This window comes from Sarcophilus harrisii, chromosome 1, assembly GCF_902635505.1.
Source record: "Sarcophilus harrisii chromosome 1, mSarHar1.11, whole genome shotgun sequence".
NCBI classification, from domain to species: domain Eukaryota; kingdom Metazoa; phylum Chordata; class Mammalia; order Dasyuromorphia; family Dasyuridae; genus Sarcophilus; species Sarcophilus harrisii.
Window position 1 is genome coordinate 55,789,552 of NC_045426.1, and position 18,116 is coordinate 55,807,667.

General features: G+C 44.0%; 1 protein-coding gene across 1 annotated transcript in view; it reads right to left on the reverse strand.

Annotated features, from left to right (window-relative positions):
- Positions 1 to 18,116, reverse strand: part of TMEM43 (transmembrane protein 43) — a 19,491-nt gene continuing 1,375 nt past the window's right edge. The window contains exons 2-12 of the mRNA XM_031955849.1: positions 16,492 to 16,641; positions 14,279 to 14,413; positions 12,685 to 12,779; positions 9,546 to 9,595; positions 8,789 to 8,858; positions 7,764 to 7,834; positions 6,894 to 7,015; positions 6,522 to 6,596; positions 5,917 to 6,018; positions 3,909 to 4,026; positions 1 to 2,470 (exon numbers count right to left, since the gene is read on the reverse strand). Of these exons, the coding sequence (XP_031811709.1) occupies positions 2,268 to 2,470; positions 3,909 to 4,026; positions 5,917 to 6,018; positions 6,522 to 6,596; positions 6,894 to 7,015; positions 7,764 to 7,834; positions 8,789 to 8,858; positions 9,546 to 9,595; positions 12,685 to 12,779; positions 14,279 to 14,413; positions 16,492 to 16,641 (1,191 nt within the window). The 3' untranslated portion in view covers positions 1 to 2,267. The remainder of the gene's footprint in view (positions 2,471 to 3,908; positions 4,027 to 5,916; positions 6,019 to 6,521; positions 6,597 to 6,893; positions 7,016 to 7,763; positions 7,835 to 8,788; positions 8,859 to 9,545; positions 9,596 to 12,684; positions 12,780 to 14,278; positions 14,414 to 16,491; positions 16,642 to 18,116) is intronic.

Genomic DNA, 18,116 nt, shown 5'->3' on the forward strand with positions numbered 1-18,116 from the left:
TAAGGTATTCAATGCCCCAGTTTAATTCTCCAAGGTAGAAATTGCAACGACAACAGAAAAAAGAAACAATTGTTGATATCTTGGGTACCAAAAAACACTGCAGCCATTTATCTTGATCAAAATACAGGTCAGATAAAAATTCATAGAGAATTATCCCAAAAGACTTAATTCTTCATTAACATTTTACATTTTCAAGAATAAACACTGAAAAACTGCCAGGAACTAAAATCCACATTAGAAAAGGCTTAACAATCCCATCATCAGTATCTTCTTGTTTATAGATGGAATCTGGTTACACTGTATATATTAGAAAAGAAAAAATGTATAACCTTTCATTAAGGTTAGAATCTAAAGGACTGAGAAAATACTATTTGTTCATTACTTATTCAACAATTAGCAGTATTGTTTGCATCCCTAAACAAAGGGATCATATTTTAGGAGGAGCCTCACACACCTCCCAAGATAACAAAGAGGAGAATCTGAATTAATGGTTATCACTGGTTTCAGAAATTCCAACCCCAATCCCAACTCCTACTAAATATTTATTTACTAAGGCAACCATTGCACATCCTAATTCTGAATGATGCACAAAGAACCTTTAAGGTTGCAACACCCATCTTTAAAACAATATGAGTGGTTAGCTGGGAAATTGAAGCTTAGGTGAGTTGAATGGAAGAATGTGGGTGGATTATTGTAAAACTAACTTGTGGGAAAATATAATAGACAAACAAGCAGCACATTTCCAATAAGTAAGTGGCTTTGTCAATTCTACAATTATTACAATGATAAAACAAACTTCATTTTTCCAAGTCATCTTATCATCTACCTCCAAGCCAGTTAAGACTGACTGGCTTGACAGCATGATATACAGCTCTGCTAAACGGCACTTTCTAGTGTTATCGCTGAGCTGTCGGGCACCTCTGTAGCCATCAAGTTCTAGTATTGTAACAATATGGCTCTATCTTTGGTTCCGCTTTTAACTCCTTGTGCCATCAGTTTTTTTAAAAGCTCTATGAAGGGTTTTTTTTTTTTTTTTTTTTTTTTTTTTTTGGTGTGTGTGTGTTTGTGTATGTGTGTGTGTGTTTGCTAAGGCAATTGGAATTAAGTGATTTGCCCAGGGTCACACAGCTAGGAAATGTTGATTGTCTAAGGCCGGATTCGAACTCAGATCCTCCTGACTTCAGGGCTGGTGCTCTAACCACTCCACCAACTAGCTGCCTTTCTATTAAGTTTTAAAGCACATATTTCTTAAAGTTCATCAATTCAGTTCAAAAGGTTAGGAACCTCCTGCTTTAACATCTACTACCTATTGCCATGCTTCCCCTTCCCATAAGAAAAGCAAATTGCTTGAATAATGTTTCAAAAGAATTTTTCTATGGTACATGCTGATAAGGGAAAATCAAAAGCCCCTTAAAATATTTTTACTAAAACAAAAACCTAGTTGAACATGATTTCTGTATGTACAAGAGACAGAAACGTGTTTTTCTCTAACAACTGGAAACACTTGTTAAACATTCCTATATCCTTTTTCTTTGCAAATAATTTTCTTTTTTTTTTTTTTTTTTTTTAAAGCAATTGGGATTAAATGATTTACCCAGGGTGACACAGCTAAATAAGTTCAAGTAATTTTCTTTCAGGAAGAATGCTTAGCCCTAATGGATATAAACTAAAATAACTAAAGGTTGCTAATACAAAAACTACACTATCAGATCTAAGAAGAGAGTCAAGGAAGCTTCCCCAACACTACTTATCTTTGAACAAAATCCACTAAGTAAAAAATATTAGGCACCTTTTATTAGTGGATCTCTGTGGATTTTATGGTGTTCTCACCTCTGCACTGCAGCTGGATCAACTACAGCAAAAAAGGAGCTAAAAAGTCTCCCCAGGAAGATCAGAGGTAGAAATTAGATTATAGCCGGCAGTGATCCCTTCCCTAAAAATAAAACTCTTTCAACAAAGGAAGTTCAAAAGGGTCAGTGGTACCAGCAGGAAGAACCACTTCCACCAACCCAAGCTGCTTATCAGAAAGAAAGAGAAGACTCCCCAGTTCACCTAAATACTAGAGAGACATTTGAGTCCCTAAGCCAGGAGTTGGGGGGGTGGGGGAAGGAGAAGAGAGAAATTTCCAACAGGTCCGGGTCGTTTGTTCTGCCAGCTGGAGCAGGTGACTCGACAGGCACGTGGGTGTGGTGAGGGATGCGAAGCGTCTCTAGGACCAAATTCTCCTCCAACATTCTGAGGTGAAAGCGCACGGTCCAGAGTGTTCTTCACTCCTGTTTTTTTGCTGGTGCCCGGGTTCGAGCGATGAGAATAGGAACTATGGCCAGCAAGCCAATGGCCAGTGCCCAGAGAGGACGGTAAAAGAGCCAGCCAACAGAAATTGTCAACAGAGTCAGGGACGTGGCAATACAAAAGGCAAAGGCTTTCAGGCCAATGTTGACCAGGTCTCGGAAAAGCGGAAACCAGTCCACTGTAGGGAGACAAAGACAAGCACATGGTTATCCATACTCGGAGCCTGCTGGCCCTGCCCTGCAACAGGTCTGGGTATAAACAGTTCTACAGGCACAGATCCGGCTACTTGGACCTTTGAGCCAAACCTGGAAGCGCATTTGGCTTATGGCTCTTTATGGCCTGCCCAGAGTGCAAGCCTGTGGGGTTTGCTGTGGAACTGAGAGAGCACAACTTGATTTCTGCTCTGTGCATAGAGAGGGCAGGGTAACAAGTGGGCGGCACATACTTGCGCTGCAAATGAAGAATGCCAGAGAGCATGTCGCAGATAAACACGACAGCCAAGGCTCCGCTGGAATTCAGTACAGGAACCACCAAACTCAGATGACAATCTCTGCCCTTGCCCAAGAGGTCCGCTTATGCTGGAGCCCCCGCTGGATAAGAGCTTCTCCCAATAAGTCACCCCCAGCCTACCCCCAGGCACTCACTATCACTCACACGACTTAAAATCCTGCTTCACTTATAAAGGCCCTTCCTGCATTTCCAGTCTCTTATGTGTCTTCCCCCACATCCCCTTGATGTGGTGACAATGGCCTCCTCGTTGTTCCTTGCACAAGCCACTCCATCTCCCGACTCCAGGCACCTCTCCTGACCATCCCCCAGGCCTGGGATGCTCTCGCCCCTCACTTCTGCTTCCTGGCTTCCCTCATCCTCCTAAAATCTTCCTTTCTTCAAGCCCTTCCCCATGCCCCACCATGCTGGGCCTTGACTGAGACTGATTCTCTCTTTTCCTGGGTATCCCTCATTTGTCCATATTGGTTGGCATGTGCTCAAGGAAGAGGGGCTATTTTCTCTCTTACTTTGTATCTGCAGGGTTAATAAATGCTAAATGACTCAAGCAGCCCTCCTACGGTACGGGCTGCCACAGTGGTGACCAAAGTGCAGAACAGCCTCTGGGCACCAGGGGATTGACCTAGTTTTGAGCTGGAAGATTTGCCAGGTGAAGAGCTGATCAATCTAACTCCTCTGGGTCAGGACTGACATGGTGTGGGGGTCAGTCAGTCTTGGATGTGCTGTGAGAAAATCTAGGAATCTGGACTGAAGCAGTGACTTGGGTCAGATTCTCACAGCAGTCCGTGGAAAGCAGCTGCCATGTGACATGTGACATGGCCCTGCCAGAGAATCAAAGACCATGTCGGACACTACTTTGCATCCACTGTTTAATTCAATGCCCGACCAGCCTCTCCTGAAGAGCATCTTCCAAACTGCCCAGGGTTCTGGAGCACCAGGCCCTCCCGGCCGATAACAAGAACAGGACCGAGCTTTGGGAGATACGGTGCCTCGTCCTCCCCAACTTTCACAACCTGCCTTCATCTCCATCATGGAGCCAGTGGGAGGAGATCACTCAGGCTTTCCAAAGCTAGGAAGGGATCGGGGCTCCTTGGAGGGAATAAACCTACCCAAGGTGTAGAGGATCCGAGTCATGAGATTGATGCCCACAAACATGGCCATCCAGCCAGCACCTCGGAAACCCCAGGTTTTTATCGTGTTGCTTTGATGTTCTTTCTGGAACACCTCCTGGAAGGTAAACATCAATTAATCCTCTGGAAAGGGAAGGCTGAAAGGGGCCATTTTCTCATTCTATAAATAAGAAGAAAAACACTTTTCGGTGTGAGACCCGGGAGGGAAGTGACACTAATAAAAGTGTCCCCATTTCACAGACTAGGAAACTGAGGCACAGAGACATTAAGTCTTTTCTCAGTATCATAGAGCTAGGAAATGGCAAAACTGAAACCTGAACCCAGGCTTTCTCTAAGATCAATATCCTTTTTCCACTAGACCACAATGCAAAGACAAGGAAAACAAACTTGCAAAATACTGGGACAACAGTCTTAGCTTGTGAAACTTGAATAAAGCAAGCCCAAGTCCAAGGAAGGTCATGTGGCACAAGGTGGCACAGGCAATAAAAAGAATCAACAAGGGTTTGGACCCCCGACTGACAAAGAATAGAGAACCCAGACATAAACTTCAGCCTAAGCCATATCAGGAAAGAAAATCCAGGCGCTCCCTTGGGGCCCCTGTGAGCCGCAGGCCCTGAGCTGGGCTGCCCGATCCTGCCTCCTTGGGACTCTCCTCGTGGAGCCCACATGTGGGCCCAAGGCCCAGAATCCCCAAACTTCTGCATCAAAGGACGCCCCAAATCCAGAGGGTGAGAAAGCCTGCATCAAGGGGAGGCCAAGAAGGAAGGAGACTCCACCATATATCACTTCCCTTAAACACCAGCTATTCTGTCCATCATTGGATGGAATGTTTATTGCTGGGGCCATCCCACATTTACTTCCTTCAACCTCGTTTTCTGAAATGCACTGTCTTCAGAGCATGGAGTGAGTCGGGAAAGCTGGACCATCCAGGAGGAGACACCAGGAATCCAGACCATCAGAACAACGGCCATACAAGTGCTCTAAGACTTTCTCCACTACCGAGATTCACCCCCTCCCTCTGCCACCCACAAATGTCCGGGCTGTGAACAAAGTGGCTCCCGTCACTCTGGATAGTGGACACCGGCCCCGGCCTGGGTGGGGTCTGTCTGGGTTATCCACGAAGGAGGGAAGAGGCAATAATGGCCCTTTCTCTGTACTGAACAGGAGGGGGGTAGGGGGGAGGGTGAGTAAGCAGGAGGAGAAAGTGCACTTGCACTGGACAGGACAAAAGGAAAGGCCTCTTTGGCTTCCTACTTTAGTAACACCTGAAAAACTGAAACCCATGTCCCCGGGCAGGGGCTTTGCCAGTGGAAAGCATGACTCATGCTGGGACAGGCCCATAGAGGACAAGCTTGAACTGGGGGAGGTGGGGCTTCCTGAAGGTCCACCCTGTGATGCTAGTAACAAACAAGGCGTCCAAGCTTGACGCCCTCCTGACTCATCCAGGGCTCCGCAGCAGCCCAAGGCCTTCCCACCCTGGTGAAAGGAAAAGGCCTTCTCTTTGTCAACACCTGCCTTTTCCCTAACATTCAACAGGCTTCCTAAGGGCAGACCAGTGAGCGTGCCAAGGAGCTCATCCTGAGGATCTTTCCCACTTCTCACAGTGGGGTCAAGGCCATTCTTTCATTTTACCCTCAAAAAGCAAGCATGCAGCCAATTAGAACAGGCGTCCCTCCACAGACGGCATGGGAAGCCGGCAAGGTTCATGGGGTCTGTGAGCCCTCTGGTCTAATCCACACCTTGCAGCTCATGAAATCAAGGCCCACACGTGGAGGGACCCCCTCAGTGTCACCCAGGGAGCAAAGCAGCAGAAGCAGTATCTGAATCCAGGGCGCTCAACTTCCTCTTCAGTGCTGTGCCCATCACATGCCAGTGCTTCTGTGACTCCAGAGGGCCACGGGGCAAAGTGGGGGTCAGAGCTGGGAGCCTCGCTCTGCACCCACAGCTGCTTAGTCTCCCCTTCCCTGACCCGACGGAAGACACTCACCTCTGCAGTGAAATCTCCGTGGTGCAAGAGCAGCAGGGTGTCCCCAGACTTGGTGGTATACGAGACCAACTGGTCTCCACGCTGGCGAGCAATCACAGTGACCTGAAGAGAAGCATGCATGGGAAAGATGGGGCTCAGCTCTTTTTACCTGCAGCCCTGCTCTGTCCACGTCTATCTAACAATAGCCTGCTGTAATCAATGAACAAACAATTCTCAAGTGTCTCTACAGGCGGGCACTGGAGAAAGGAAAATAAAAATGGAACAATCCATGTCTTCAAGGGGATAAAAGCCTGGACACATTAAGAATATGGGGGAAGGGGACGTGCAGTTGGGAGCATCAGAGAGGCAGGGTGAAGATGCAGGGCATCCCACTTGGCTAGACTGGGGAACAGATGAAGGGGCATAATGTGAAACAGAACTGCGGCTGATTCTAGGGCTAATGGGAAGCCGCTGGAATTTATGGAGGAGGGAAGTGACTTCAGGCCCCTGCTTAAGGGAAATCCCTTGGGCAATTGCACAAAATAGACCTGAGGCAAGAACACCAGTTAAAAAGCTCCTCAGCCTTTGCTTTTCTGGAGTTAAGTTAGAAAAGAAAACCAAGTTACCACATGAGCCGGGCCCAGGTTGGGGTCATCACCACTCAGGCCTGCATAGGAAAATGCAACCCGTACATCTCCGACCTGGGAACACATAAGGAAAACAGAATCTAAATACAAAATCACAGGCTCTCTGGGGGCTGGCTTCTGGCTGGCTTGGGGACTGTGCTAGGGGCAGAGCAGGGAGGAAGCTCCTTCTTCATGGTTCAGCCAAGCAGGAAGGGCCAGCAGGAGCAGGTACCTAAGCAAGGCTGCTGGTATGGAACCCCACCTGCTGTCAGCCATTTAACCCTTTATCTTTAAAAGACTCCTGCTCTAAAAGCAGACATTTAACTTTCGCTGCTACAGAGCCAGGTTTGCACACCGAGGCCTTAGACGTACTTCTGGATACTTGGGGTTCTCACTGTGATAGAAGTAGTCTCCTCGTCGGATGATGTCGACGTGGGGGTCCTCCATATGGGCCAGGCTCAGTGGCTTGAAGTTGTCGATCTTGTCGATAAGACCTGGACAGAATGAAGCAGTATGTCTTGTCAAAGGATTTAGCACCCCAGAAACCCAAGTAGAGCACCTTCCTCTGGGCAGATGGGATATTTTAAAGGGGTGGGGGGGATGCAGGCTGCTGTGGGAATCAAGCCATGATGAACCACTGCTTTTTCATGTGACAAGGAAGTTGTGAACCATGCTGGGGGGAGGAGGCTACTCCACAACTGCTCTGGGGGTATCAAAGCAGGGAAAAACACCCTTGTTTCCTCTCAGTGAGGTTTTTTTTTTTGCTCTCAGTAAGGTTGTCTCTACCACAAAGAAGCAAGGCACATAGTGGATTTAAGTGGATGGCACTTTAAACAGCTAGGTGGAAAGAGGAGGGTCTGGACTTTCTTTCTTCTTTGGTATAGGATTTCTCCTTATCATCAGAACCAGAGGAGGCAGGTTCAAATATGCAGCTTTCCTCTAAGAGAAACAGCTGTTCTGCTGAATTCTTTGCACACTCAAGGTCTGATGCATTTTGATGTCAGTGTGCAATTACAACAGGCAAGTTTTGTCTATTTTTGCAAATGCTATAATATTATGTTAAATAAAATCATTTTTGAGTTTTCTTTTACCTGTCACGAAATTTAAAATTTAAAATTTTGTAGCACATCCGGCAAAATTTTGAGCATGACTGGCATAGTAGACAAGAGTATACTTGACTGGCATTTTAGTGAAATTCAAATGTTCTTGGAAAAAACAACCCAGCTCCAAGAGGTGGCTTACCCGAAGAAAGGAAGAACCTGCCAATCTGGACAAAAGGAGCGACAGCTGTGAAGGATTCCACGGCCATGGCACTGGAAGGAGAGGAAAGGGTCAACCAGGTTCTCCACTTCCCCTCACACTCTGCCCCTACACACATCTCTCAATCCCATAGCATCATGGAAGCCCTGCTTCCTTCTGAGATACAGCAATCACTAAGGAATGAAGGGCAAGGTACGGCTCATGCAAGGCCCTATTCTGCCATCATTCTCAGTAGCAACTTCTGGAGCCTACTAGGTTAGGACACTATTACTCAAGCAGCAAAAACAATTCCCCCAAGCAAACACTTTCCACTTTGCTTCTGAATTCTGTTACGAATTGGCTCAAGTGGAAGGCAGGACCGAGATTTAGAATCTTGTTCTTTATATTGGAGGAGATAATTAGAACAGGAGAACTGTGATAGAACTCTGGGGTCATCTAGTCTAACTTTCTTTTTTAAAAATCTTTTCATCAAGATTCAGTAATGAGATTGGTCAATAGCTCTCTTTCTTTTGCCTGGATACCAGAATCACGTTTTCTTTAAAAAGGGAATTGATTAAGTATTTTTTCCATTTTACAGATTTAAAAAAAAATCCTTAAAAGGGAGTGACTTGGAAAAAGTCACCCAGTAAATCAGAGGGAAAGGGGATATAAACCCAGGTTACTTGACTTCTTTTATAACAGTCTTTCCACCATACCACAAGAGCATCAGAAAGAAAAAAAGGTATCCTAAATAAGAATTTTAAAGCTCTTTTAGCTAAATATTTATTTAGCACCTTCCTTAGAAAGAGCCCAAAATATTTCCCTAATTTTTACTGATATAATTTTCATAAGCTTTGTTTCCCTCTAAGACTTAAGACTCAAGCAAGAAAAACAGGCAAGTGATATGGCTCAATTACAGAAAAGTCTGCCTATATTCAGGCCTAGAGTTTAAAATAAATAAAACTCATGTCTTTCCTTTGGAGTCCAACATCCTACCCACTTGGCCTCAAGCCTTGCCCTCTATTCACCTGGGATTTTTATGCCCAATCTCTCGGTCAAAGTTCCTGCTGTTCACAATTTCTGATTTCCACTCGGTATCTAAGAAAAGGGAAAAAAAAATTGTTGAGGAGGAACACTGTGATGGCTTGCATTATGTTTTTTAAATAGAATAATTTCAGACTCATTATTTCATGACTCATTAAGTCAAGCAGATGCTACTGATCCCAACTCAAGAGATGAGGATAAACAAATGTGTCAGCTACCTGCTCAGCATCTTGGTGCAATCCTCTCATCAAAACACAGAGCTCTGGGCTGGAGCCTGCAGAGCTGGAGCCCAGAATCCCCTATCCTGGGGCTGCACATGCACTATTTTGTTTCCCATCCAAATCCCTCACCCTCAGGTCCCTGATCAAAAGAGACAGCTTCCTTTCACGCCTTCCCATGATGCTATTCCCTCTCAGTAAGATCAACAGGCTTAACCAGCTGGTTTTTAAGTTGTCTTCCAACATTCCCATTCCCACAGGGACCTTATTGAGATGCTCACGCACTAATTTTTATAACCAAATATTCAACAAACAAAAGGGATTCTACAATGTTGGAGAGCACAGTCCCTCAAAGCCGACCTCCCATCCTGAGGCTCATTCTCTCTCCAGCAGGAAAAGAGCATGGCCCTACAGCAGACTCCGACTCTCAGGTCCTGAGCCATCGTGGAACCTGTGAACTACCCAGGGAAAGCAGGGATCGGGCCCGTGTGGCCCAGATGTGGCCGCCCACAGTCCCACTTACTGTAGGAGTATCTCCTCTCCGTTTTCACTTGCCCATCTTCTGTGTACTCCCTGCAAAGGAAGCAGACATGGCAAGCACGGTCAGACCCAGCCCGAGAAGCAGGACGTCGTCATCGGCACGCCGGCCCCGGAAAGCCTCAACGAGTCTCTTTTCTGCTCCACACGACGGGGCCCCTGCACCAATATCCAGCAGGACCGAGTCGGGACGTAGCCACGTGGGGCAGAAGGACACAGAGTATCAATGCTGATAAAGCCCCAAGTGGCAAACCTGCTATTTTAAACAATGTTTCCATAAGCCATTACTCCCTGATGGAGGGAAAAGCGGCTCCATACCAGATAGTGAGCACAGGTTCGGATCACCAATGCAGCCCACAAGCCACAAGAGGCCCTGGGGAATAAGATACGAGATGGAGATGAGAATTCCAAAGGGAATCTACACCGAATCTAACCATCTCGGGGTCACGCGACAATGTCAGGGGGATGGCTTGCTGGGAACATACCCACAGTCACCCCAGAGTGAGGCACCTCAAGTCAATACAGCTAGAAAGGAGCTGGTGGTATGGGGAAGTCTAAGGAGCCTCTTCATACATTAATGTTGAATTAATGAAAGTTGAAATTATATTGAATAAAGTTGAATTAATGAAGTTGAAAAGTTGAAAGAAATGCCAAATTTCAAGTAGAATTAGTGACTATAAAGAGGAATTCTCTCCATTCACATTCATAAACCCTTTGAGTACTACCATGGGAGTACTCAGACCCCGAGTTAAGAGTACCTGACCTAAAGCAATCTACTCATTTTACAAGCCTGTGACACACAGACCTTCCTGGTATCCCCAGCTCCTTCATGCTCAATTCTGCCTATGACTAAGGTCTTCCAATTATTCCTACACATGTCAGGCTATTTTATTACATTTTCATAAACATACATCTATGCACTGGTCCTTTATTTACTAGAAATAAGTGTCAAACTCATCAAGTAGTATTACATATGGTTGAAGTATTGTACACAAAACAAGTTTCCAAATGAATATCAGTGATGTTGGCTTGCTACTAATAAAAGTGTTAGGTGATCTTTGTAACAAAGTACTTCACACATAGTAAATTTAATTGACTTGTGAAAAGTGATTCATTTCTTAAAAGGAAGCATTTTAAATTTTAAAAAATGAAAAAAACAAAACAAAACAACCTCATAGTTCATCTTAAAACACAGTTATTCTGTTTTCTTTGCCTCAAAAGTCTCAATTTCCCACATGGTAAAAAGACATTGCATAATCTGGGGAGGGGAGAGAATGAGGAACAAGAAATTGTAAGATTGTGACAAAAATACTGTGTGCCCGTGGAATGCTTCTAATTTTAACTATCATTACAATATAAAGACCTTAGCATTAACCCTCAAAGATAAGGCCCCAAATGGAGTCACTGATTGGAGATGAGGATGAACAAATGTGTCAGCTGCCTGCTCAACATCTTGGTGCAATCCTCCCATCAAAACCAGAGCTCTGGGCTGGAGCCTGCAGAGCTGGAGCCCAGAATCCCCTATCCTGGGGCTGCACATGCACTATTTTGTTTCCCAACCAAATCCCTCACCCTTAGGCCCCCTTTTTCTGGTGAAGAAACTGAGGGGAATTTAACTAGAGTTTTATTTATTTTAAACTCTAGGAACTTCAGGAAACTCTAGTTAAACTCTAAACTTCAGGAAAGAAGTGCTGAGATATCTACCCAAAGCCAATAGAAAAATCCACAGTCTATGGTAGCATTCAGTTGTACTTGTCAGTTAATTTGAACAAAATGGGAATTATGGGTGGGTTCCTATGTGAAGGCAAATTCTGAAGTCAAGAACAAGATAATTGGGATTGTGCAGGCCCAAAGGAACTGCTGGGTCACAAAGGATCCAATGGAAGTGAGAGATTTCTTCAAAGACTAAACAGGACAAAATAGTTACTTGCAAAGCCTGCTTTGGAGAACCTTTTGGGAGGGAGATTGGGCACGGTCAAAGAGCAGATCATTTCCAATGAGGCCTGTGCACATAAATCTCTGGGGAACCATGGGGTAATGCTAAAAGGAAAGCAGAGGGGAAACAGCACCTTTGGGGCCAACTCAGATGAGTTCCTTTTCCCTGGGGCTCTGGAGAAGAAAGGTCAGGCTAGGCCTGGCCATAGCTAAGAAGTTAGGAGAAGGCATCCCCAAAACAACCACCAGACTTAGACACTGTCAGGCTTCCAGGCCAGGTTATTCTATCTGCTTCCTGGGTGATCCTGAGCAAAAGACTTTCGCTCTCTAGGCCTCAGTTTCCCCTGTCCAATAAGAAGGTTGGGCTAGACCACCTCCAAGGATCCTGCCACTCTAAAGGCCTATGATCTCATGAAGCAACAGGTGCGGGAGAGCTCCTGTCCAAGCCCTGAACCTTCACAGACTCTACCAGAAAAAACTTGTAGCCAGCTTCAGACAGGAAAGCATGAGGCACAAGGGAGTGGAGGAGGTTTTTCATAATCAGACTCCTATCCCACTGCCCGCCTTCTCTCCTACTACTCCCGCCACAAACACTCCCCAATGAGTCATTTCCGAGGGCTCCCCTCCCGTGTGAATCCCCTCCACTCGAAGGCAGAGGCTTCCTGCTCTGTGCTACCTCCACTCTTGTGGTACCCTTGCTTATTTACGGCACAGCCTGCCCCTCACCCAAGTAAAATCTAAATCTGAAGAAAGGGCTTGTTTCATTCTTGTCTTTATACCTCTCGAGCGCCTTGCTTAAGCAAAAGTTTTTTTTGGGGGGAGGGGGGCTGACAGTGCTGGTCATGAGTTATCAAGATTAGCCCGTAAGGCCTTTCCTAACTTGTAAATTGTTGACCCAATTTTATTTCCTGATCACCACAATTGTCTGCTCTGCTGCAGTGCCTTACATTAAATGCGACCTTGGATCAATAAAGAGATTAATGTGCTATTCATGGAACATAGAAAGGCAAAGGATAGGAGAAACTTTTGCTCTGTGCCCAGAGGAGGCTCTGGGGTCAGGCAAACCCAGAACACCAAGGAAAGCAGGAGCATTTAAGAAATAAAAGCAGCACCAACATGCTAAAATGTGGGCTGGAAAATCCACCCCCACCCCCACCCCCCCATCCCAGCAGGAGGAGGGCCCACCTCACCTGGACTCTTCCGACTCCACCCATTGGTACATCTCCACTTGACGTTTCAATTTCACAGCAGGGATGAAGACTCCATAGTTGGGATCAGACAAGAGCTTTAAAAGAAGAATAAAGTAAGCCCAGACCTGAGATCCCAAGGAAAGTTAAATCAGGGCCATGAACTGGAGAAGCTACTAGATGAATTTCAAACCAATCAACCTGAAGGCCATTTACTCTTAAGGACATCATACAAGAAAAAACAAACAGGGAGCATTATGTTTTGAAGAACATAATGTTTGATTTCATATGTATGTATTTTTATTTCTTGCCCTCTTATCCATAAAGCTTAGTATACAGCCTCTGAAAAAAGATTCAGTTCATTTCGAGATGAGGCAAACTCTCACGTCCCAGCCTTGGGAAGCCTGCCCTAAAAAGTTTTTCCCTTTGCAGTCTTGCACAACCACAAATGAGGTGACATTATTAATATAATTATTAATATTATTTTACCCATAAAGATGACATAAAGCATGGTCCTAAAACATCCTCCGAGCCACCACATACAAAACAAAATCAGGTGCAAAAAGGTGGGTGCAGCATGTAGCAATGGCCCTGAAAGTGCCAACTCCCTCCTTGCTCTGCTCCTGGGGAGGGGAAACCGAGCCTGGCTGTGTGTGACTTTGGTGGAGGCCTTTTCCCTCCATAGACTTCAAGTCTCTTAGCTGTAAAGTGAGAGAGCTAGAAGCTGGAATCTGTCACGACCAGGGCCTGAGCCAGCTATGGCACTCATAAACCATGTGGCAAGGCATAATAAGCCCCTTCCCCTCCGTTTCTTCACCAGAAAAAGGGGGATAATGCTTCTACCACTTGTTTCATAAGAGCATTTAAGAATTAAATCTGATTAATATATGATATACTCTGTAAGCTGTGAACAGACATATAAATGTGAGCTATTAATATTTAGTCTAGTTTTACTACCAAATGTATTTTATTCTATTTCTTTGAAAATGGATACTCCAAGAAGATATAATGAAAAATGCCTTCTCCCTCAAGGTGAAGATGGCAGAATGTGATGATGTTGTCAGACACTGTAGTCACACTGGCTGCTCTTGCTTAATTTTTTTCCTTGTCACACAGGAATATTCAGTTTGGGGGTGGAGGTAGGAAATAACTATAATGTAAAGATAAGGCATTAATAAAACTTTCTGAAAAGAAAGAAAACAGACAATTTGAATTTGGCCCAAATGGTAATTTAGGATGGCAGAACGTAAAAGTAAAAATAGACCTCAGAGAGTCTCTTCCTTAGGAAAGAAAGGATTCACCCAGAATCACACAGTGCTTCTGACTCCACGGCCTCTTCCCCCACTCTATAATCACTGCCTTAAAGAAATTTATAATGTAAGAACAGTTTATAACACATTTCAAGATATGCACACACACCCACATACACACACACGAAATAATAAATGATACAATAAATGAATTATAGATGACAATATAATTGTCTCAATACAAGCTGACAGGATATAAATGCAAAACTCTCAAGAGAGAACAACAGAGGGCAACAAATGCCGGGCCAGATATGCAGAAGCACAGAAAAGAGAGGTATCAGCTTTACCTTGGATGTCCGGAGGGAGCCAATCAAGTGCACCAGTCTTCCCTCATTTTCTGGGGCCACACTGTGGATGGTGTTAAGGGGAACCACAAGCGAGAGACCCTCAGCCAGAGAAGTCGCCGTCCTCAAGGCCCGGCCCTATGATTGCAGGAGAGAGGGAGATGAGAGAAAGCTAGCGCCATTGTGAAGTCTGATAACCCTGGGCACTTATTCTAAACAACATGGGGATCAAGTCAGGTTAATGATCTGAAGCTTCTTTCCAAAAGCAAGAGATTTACTGCAAGGAATATTCTCACCTATAATAGATCAATCTGCTTCTTTGTCTTAGAATCCTTAAAAGACTAAACTCTGTGAGGGCAGATTCTGCCTTATCTGAGTTTTTTAAGTTTCCAGCTGCTCCTAATGGTGTTCAATTAAATCTTACTTGAACATACTAACCATTATAAAAGTTTCTTCATATAAAAACAACTAATTCACAATGAATGAGCAACACCTGCCTTTATTCAATAAACCTATATCATATACAGTGCTCTACACATTGGAGACTCTTAATGCCTTTTAACTGGAAAAACTTTTATCCTCCTCAAAGTCAACATGCATTTTATTAAGAGCCTATTATGTCCTAAAAATGGAGAGGGAGAGGAAGGAAGGAGAGGGAAAAGAGAAGACAAGAAAAATGAGAGCTGGTCTGTCCAAAGGAAGAACGCCTTCTCCCTTAGATGCTGTTAAGACATGAATTAGGGACTGAAAGCCAAGCATATCCCCATTGCTCCACTGTCACTCGAGCTGTTCTGCTCCTAACATGTGGTCTGTGTTGTTGCCTCTGTCCAGAATAGCCATTCTCTGGCCTCTATACGTCATTTTAGAGCCTACCTTCTTCTCAGCTTTCTCAAATGCCCCTCCCTAGGGCCCTTCAGTGCATGCTGAATACCAATTTTAAGTGCTTATGTATGAGTTAGGATTATCCCTATTTGTGCATGACACACCATCACCACTCACCAGAACTACCTTAAGTCTCTGCTATGCTAACACCAGGCATAGGGCAATGCACATTACTAAATGAAGAGCTTTAATGCTAATAGTTTACTAGGACTTTAAAGGAGAAGAGAAAGGAGCTTCTAGCAGCTAGGATCATCCTCATTCTTGCTTCTCCTATTCCCTGCTAGCTGGGTCTCTCCCATTCTTGAGAGAGAGAAGGAAATGAACTGTTTTCACCCACTCAGGAGCAGAAGAGAATCAAAACCTTTCATACAGCTTGGACTCCCTTTCCCTCCTTTGGCCTTCTACCAGTATCTGAGCACATTCAAACAACAGGCAATGATTTAAACCCTGTGAAGAAGACAGAATCAACCTATTGGCCATTCATTTCTACTAGAATGGCTACCTCTTTCCAAGAAGGATACCAAAACAAAGGGGTTAGATTAAGCTGCTTTTTTCTCTCCTGCAGTGATCAGAAAGAGCCAAAAGGTAACAGAGAAAAGGGGAGTTGCACCATAACTAGACACAAGGAATCTGGTTGCTTTACGAGAGCCTGGCTCTACCAGCAGTTCCCTGAGGAGTGTTGTCCACTCCCATGGTATGCCCATATTAATAAATCCAAAGTGTTTCTCTTAACTTTCTTCCCTGTGACCCCAAAGTTCTCCTGTGTAGAGTGGTGGGAATAGAAACAATTTACTCAATGGATTTTTAAATGTGTTTCTCAAGTCTGCAATGAAATAGCAAGGATTTCCCTAACTTATCCCTCTTTTTGTCAATGCCTTTAGCATCAATATATTTTCTATTTTGCTATATTGACAGCAATTTCTTTCCTCTTGTAATTCACTGCACTGAGTTTTCTTTATAAATCCCAGAGATAGGCCTGAACCCTAAGAAGGGACTTTTAGAGACACAGTTAAAAAGACAAGAGAGAAAAGAGAAAAAGTCATTCAAGGGCTAAAGTGGTGAAGGACATTAATCCCCATCTCTAATCAGCTTTCTACTTTCCTGTCCTTCTCTTCAACATCCCACCTGCAAACACCAAGCCTTACTAACTCAAGAAACTGAGGATGAATCTGACTTCCATAGCTATCTTCCCAGCTCTTAGTGGTATAAAAGCTTAGAATGAAGCCATTGGGAATTTTGAGAAAGGAGAGTTTCTGGGTAAATGTCCAGCTTCCACTGTGCTCAAGGAAGGATCTCTGGAGAAGAAAGGCAATGCTGATACTCTGGTGGCTCACCTCATTAGTAAAGATCAGGTAGAAGGAAAGTAAAAATGTCGTCAATCCAACAAACATGCCCCCTGATGTTTCACTGAGACGCTCCAAGAAGCCTGGCTGGTGGTCAGCTGTAATTTTGACATGTTCTTTTCTGTTACTTGTATCAGAGTACTAGAAAAGGGGGAAAAGATACAAAATATATAGAGATACTATACACATAGAGTACTTATCAATCTGTGATTACTTTAAAATTTCTTAGGAAACATTATTATAGTTATAAACATGGAAGCTATTTTTTCTATTATACAACCTAAGCTTATATTTCCCTTGGCTGTTTATTGTAAGATCAAGTAAAACTGAAAAGCTTATAAAGTAACAAGAATATATTACCTAACAAACATTTATTGTACACAATCATAATCATCATCATCATCATAAACAGCTTATACCCTTTGTAATATACTCTCAACATGTATACATATATCTCCATTTGTATTACAAATGAGCAAACTGAGACTAAAAGTGGTGAGGCAATTTGCCAAAAGTCTAGATGTCAGAACTAGGATTCAACTCCAAGCCTTCTGACCATAAGAGGAGAGCTTTTGTACATTCTGTGGGTTATGTTGTCCTAGCCACTACATAATAAAAGTGCTAACTGCAAGGATGCTCTCTTCAGAGATGGTGGCCAATGCTTTCATCCCAACATAGTCCAGAAATAATCTTAACATGCAACGTATGGTTGAGTTCACTGAGAGACCAAATAGAGGATCCCTAGTCTTAAAGGTGCACATAACCTTTTCTCTGAGCTTTCACTTTTTCATCCATAAAATAGGGACAATGATATTCGCCTATTTCACAGAGCTTCTGTGAGGGTCGTGGGATAATAGATATGAAAGAGCTCTCTCTGAGGCTGTAACATGCTATGAAAGTACAGAACCATGAGTCCAGCAGAGAGGGCCTTGAGGGTAGGATGTTCCTGAGAAAGTCTCACTATCTCATCAAGTGAAAGAAATTCCTTTAGTCTTAGCAGAGGATGTTGGAAGAAGCATCCCAAGACTTCTCTCTCCTATACAATAGAATTCCTCTATTAACTTTTTAGCTATCCCCAAGATTTAGAGCTGGAAGAGATCTCAACCATCCCTTAGTCCAACCTCATTTTACAGATGAGGAAATGGAAACATAAAGAGATGAAGAAATATGTTCAAAGTCACATAGATGGTAAGAGAGCTGGGATTTGAATTTAGGACCTCTGATTCTAAATCCAGCCCATTTTCCATCTGTATCATATTCTATAATCACCACCGCAGGATTTTAATCATCTCTAGCTAAGGGGCATGGGGTAGCTTGTTCAATCTGAGCTATCCAGCTCTCTGAATCTGACACTGATGCAGCACTTAGACTTTTCATACATTATTCCACTGGAGCCATACTAAGCCCTCCTTTTCTAAGTGAGCAAACTGAGTCTTAGAGAAGTAACTTGCCCACAAAGACAGAATTAGTGTCAAAGGAGAGATACAACTCAGATCTTCCTGACACCGAGTGCAGGACTCCAGCCAATCCGATGCTTATGTCATGCATGCTTACTCACAATACTTGCACTATTACTCTCCCAGGGTACTTGTGAGGAGGGTGATCTGTTAGCTACA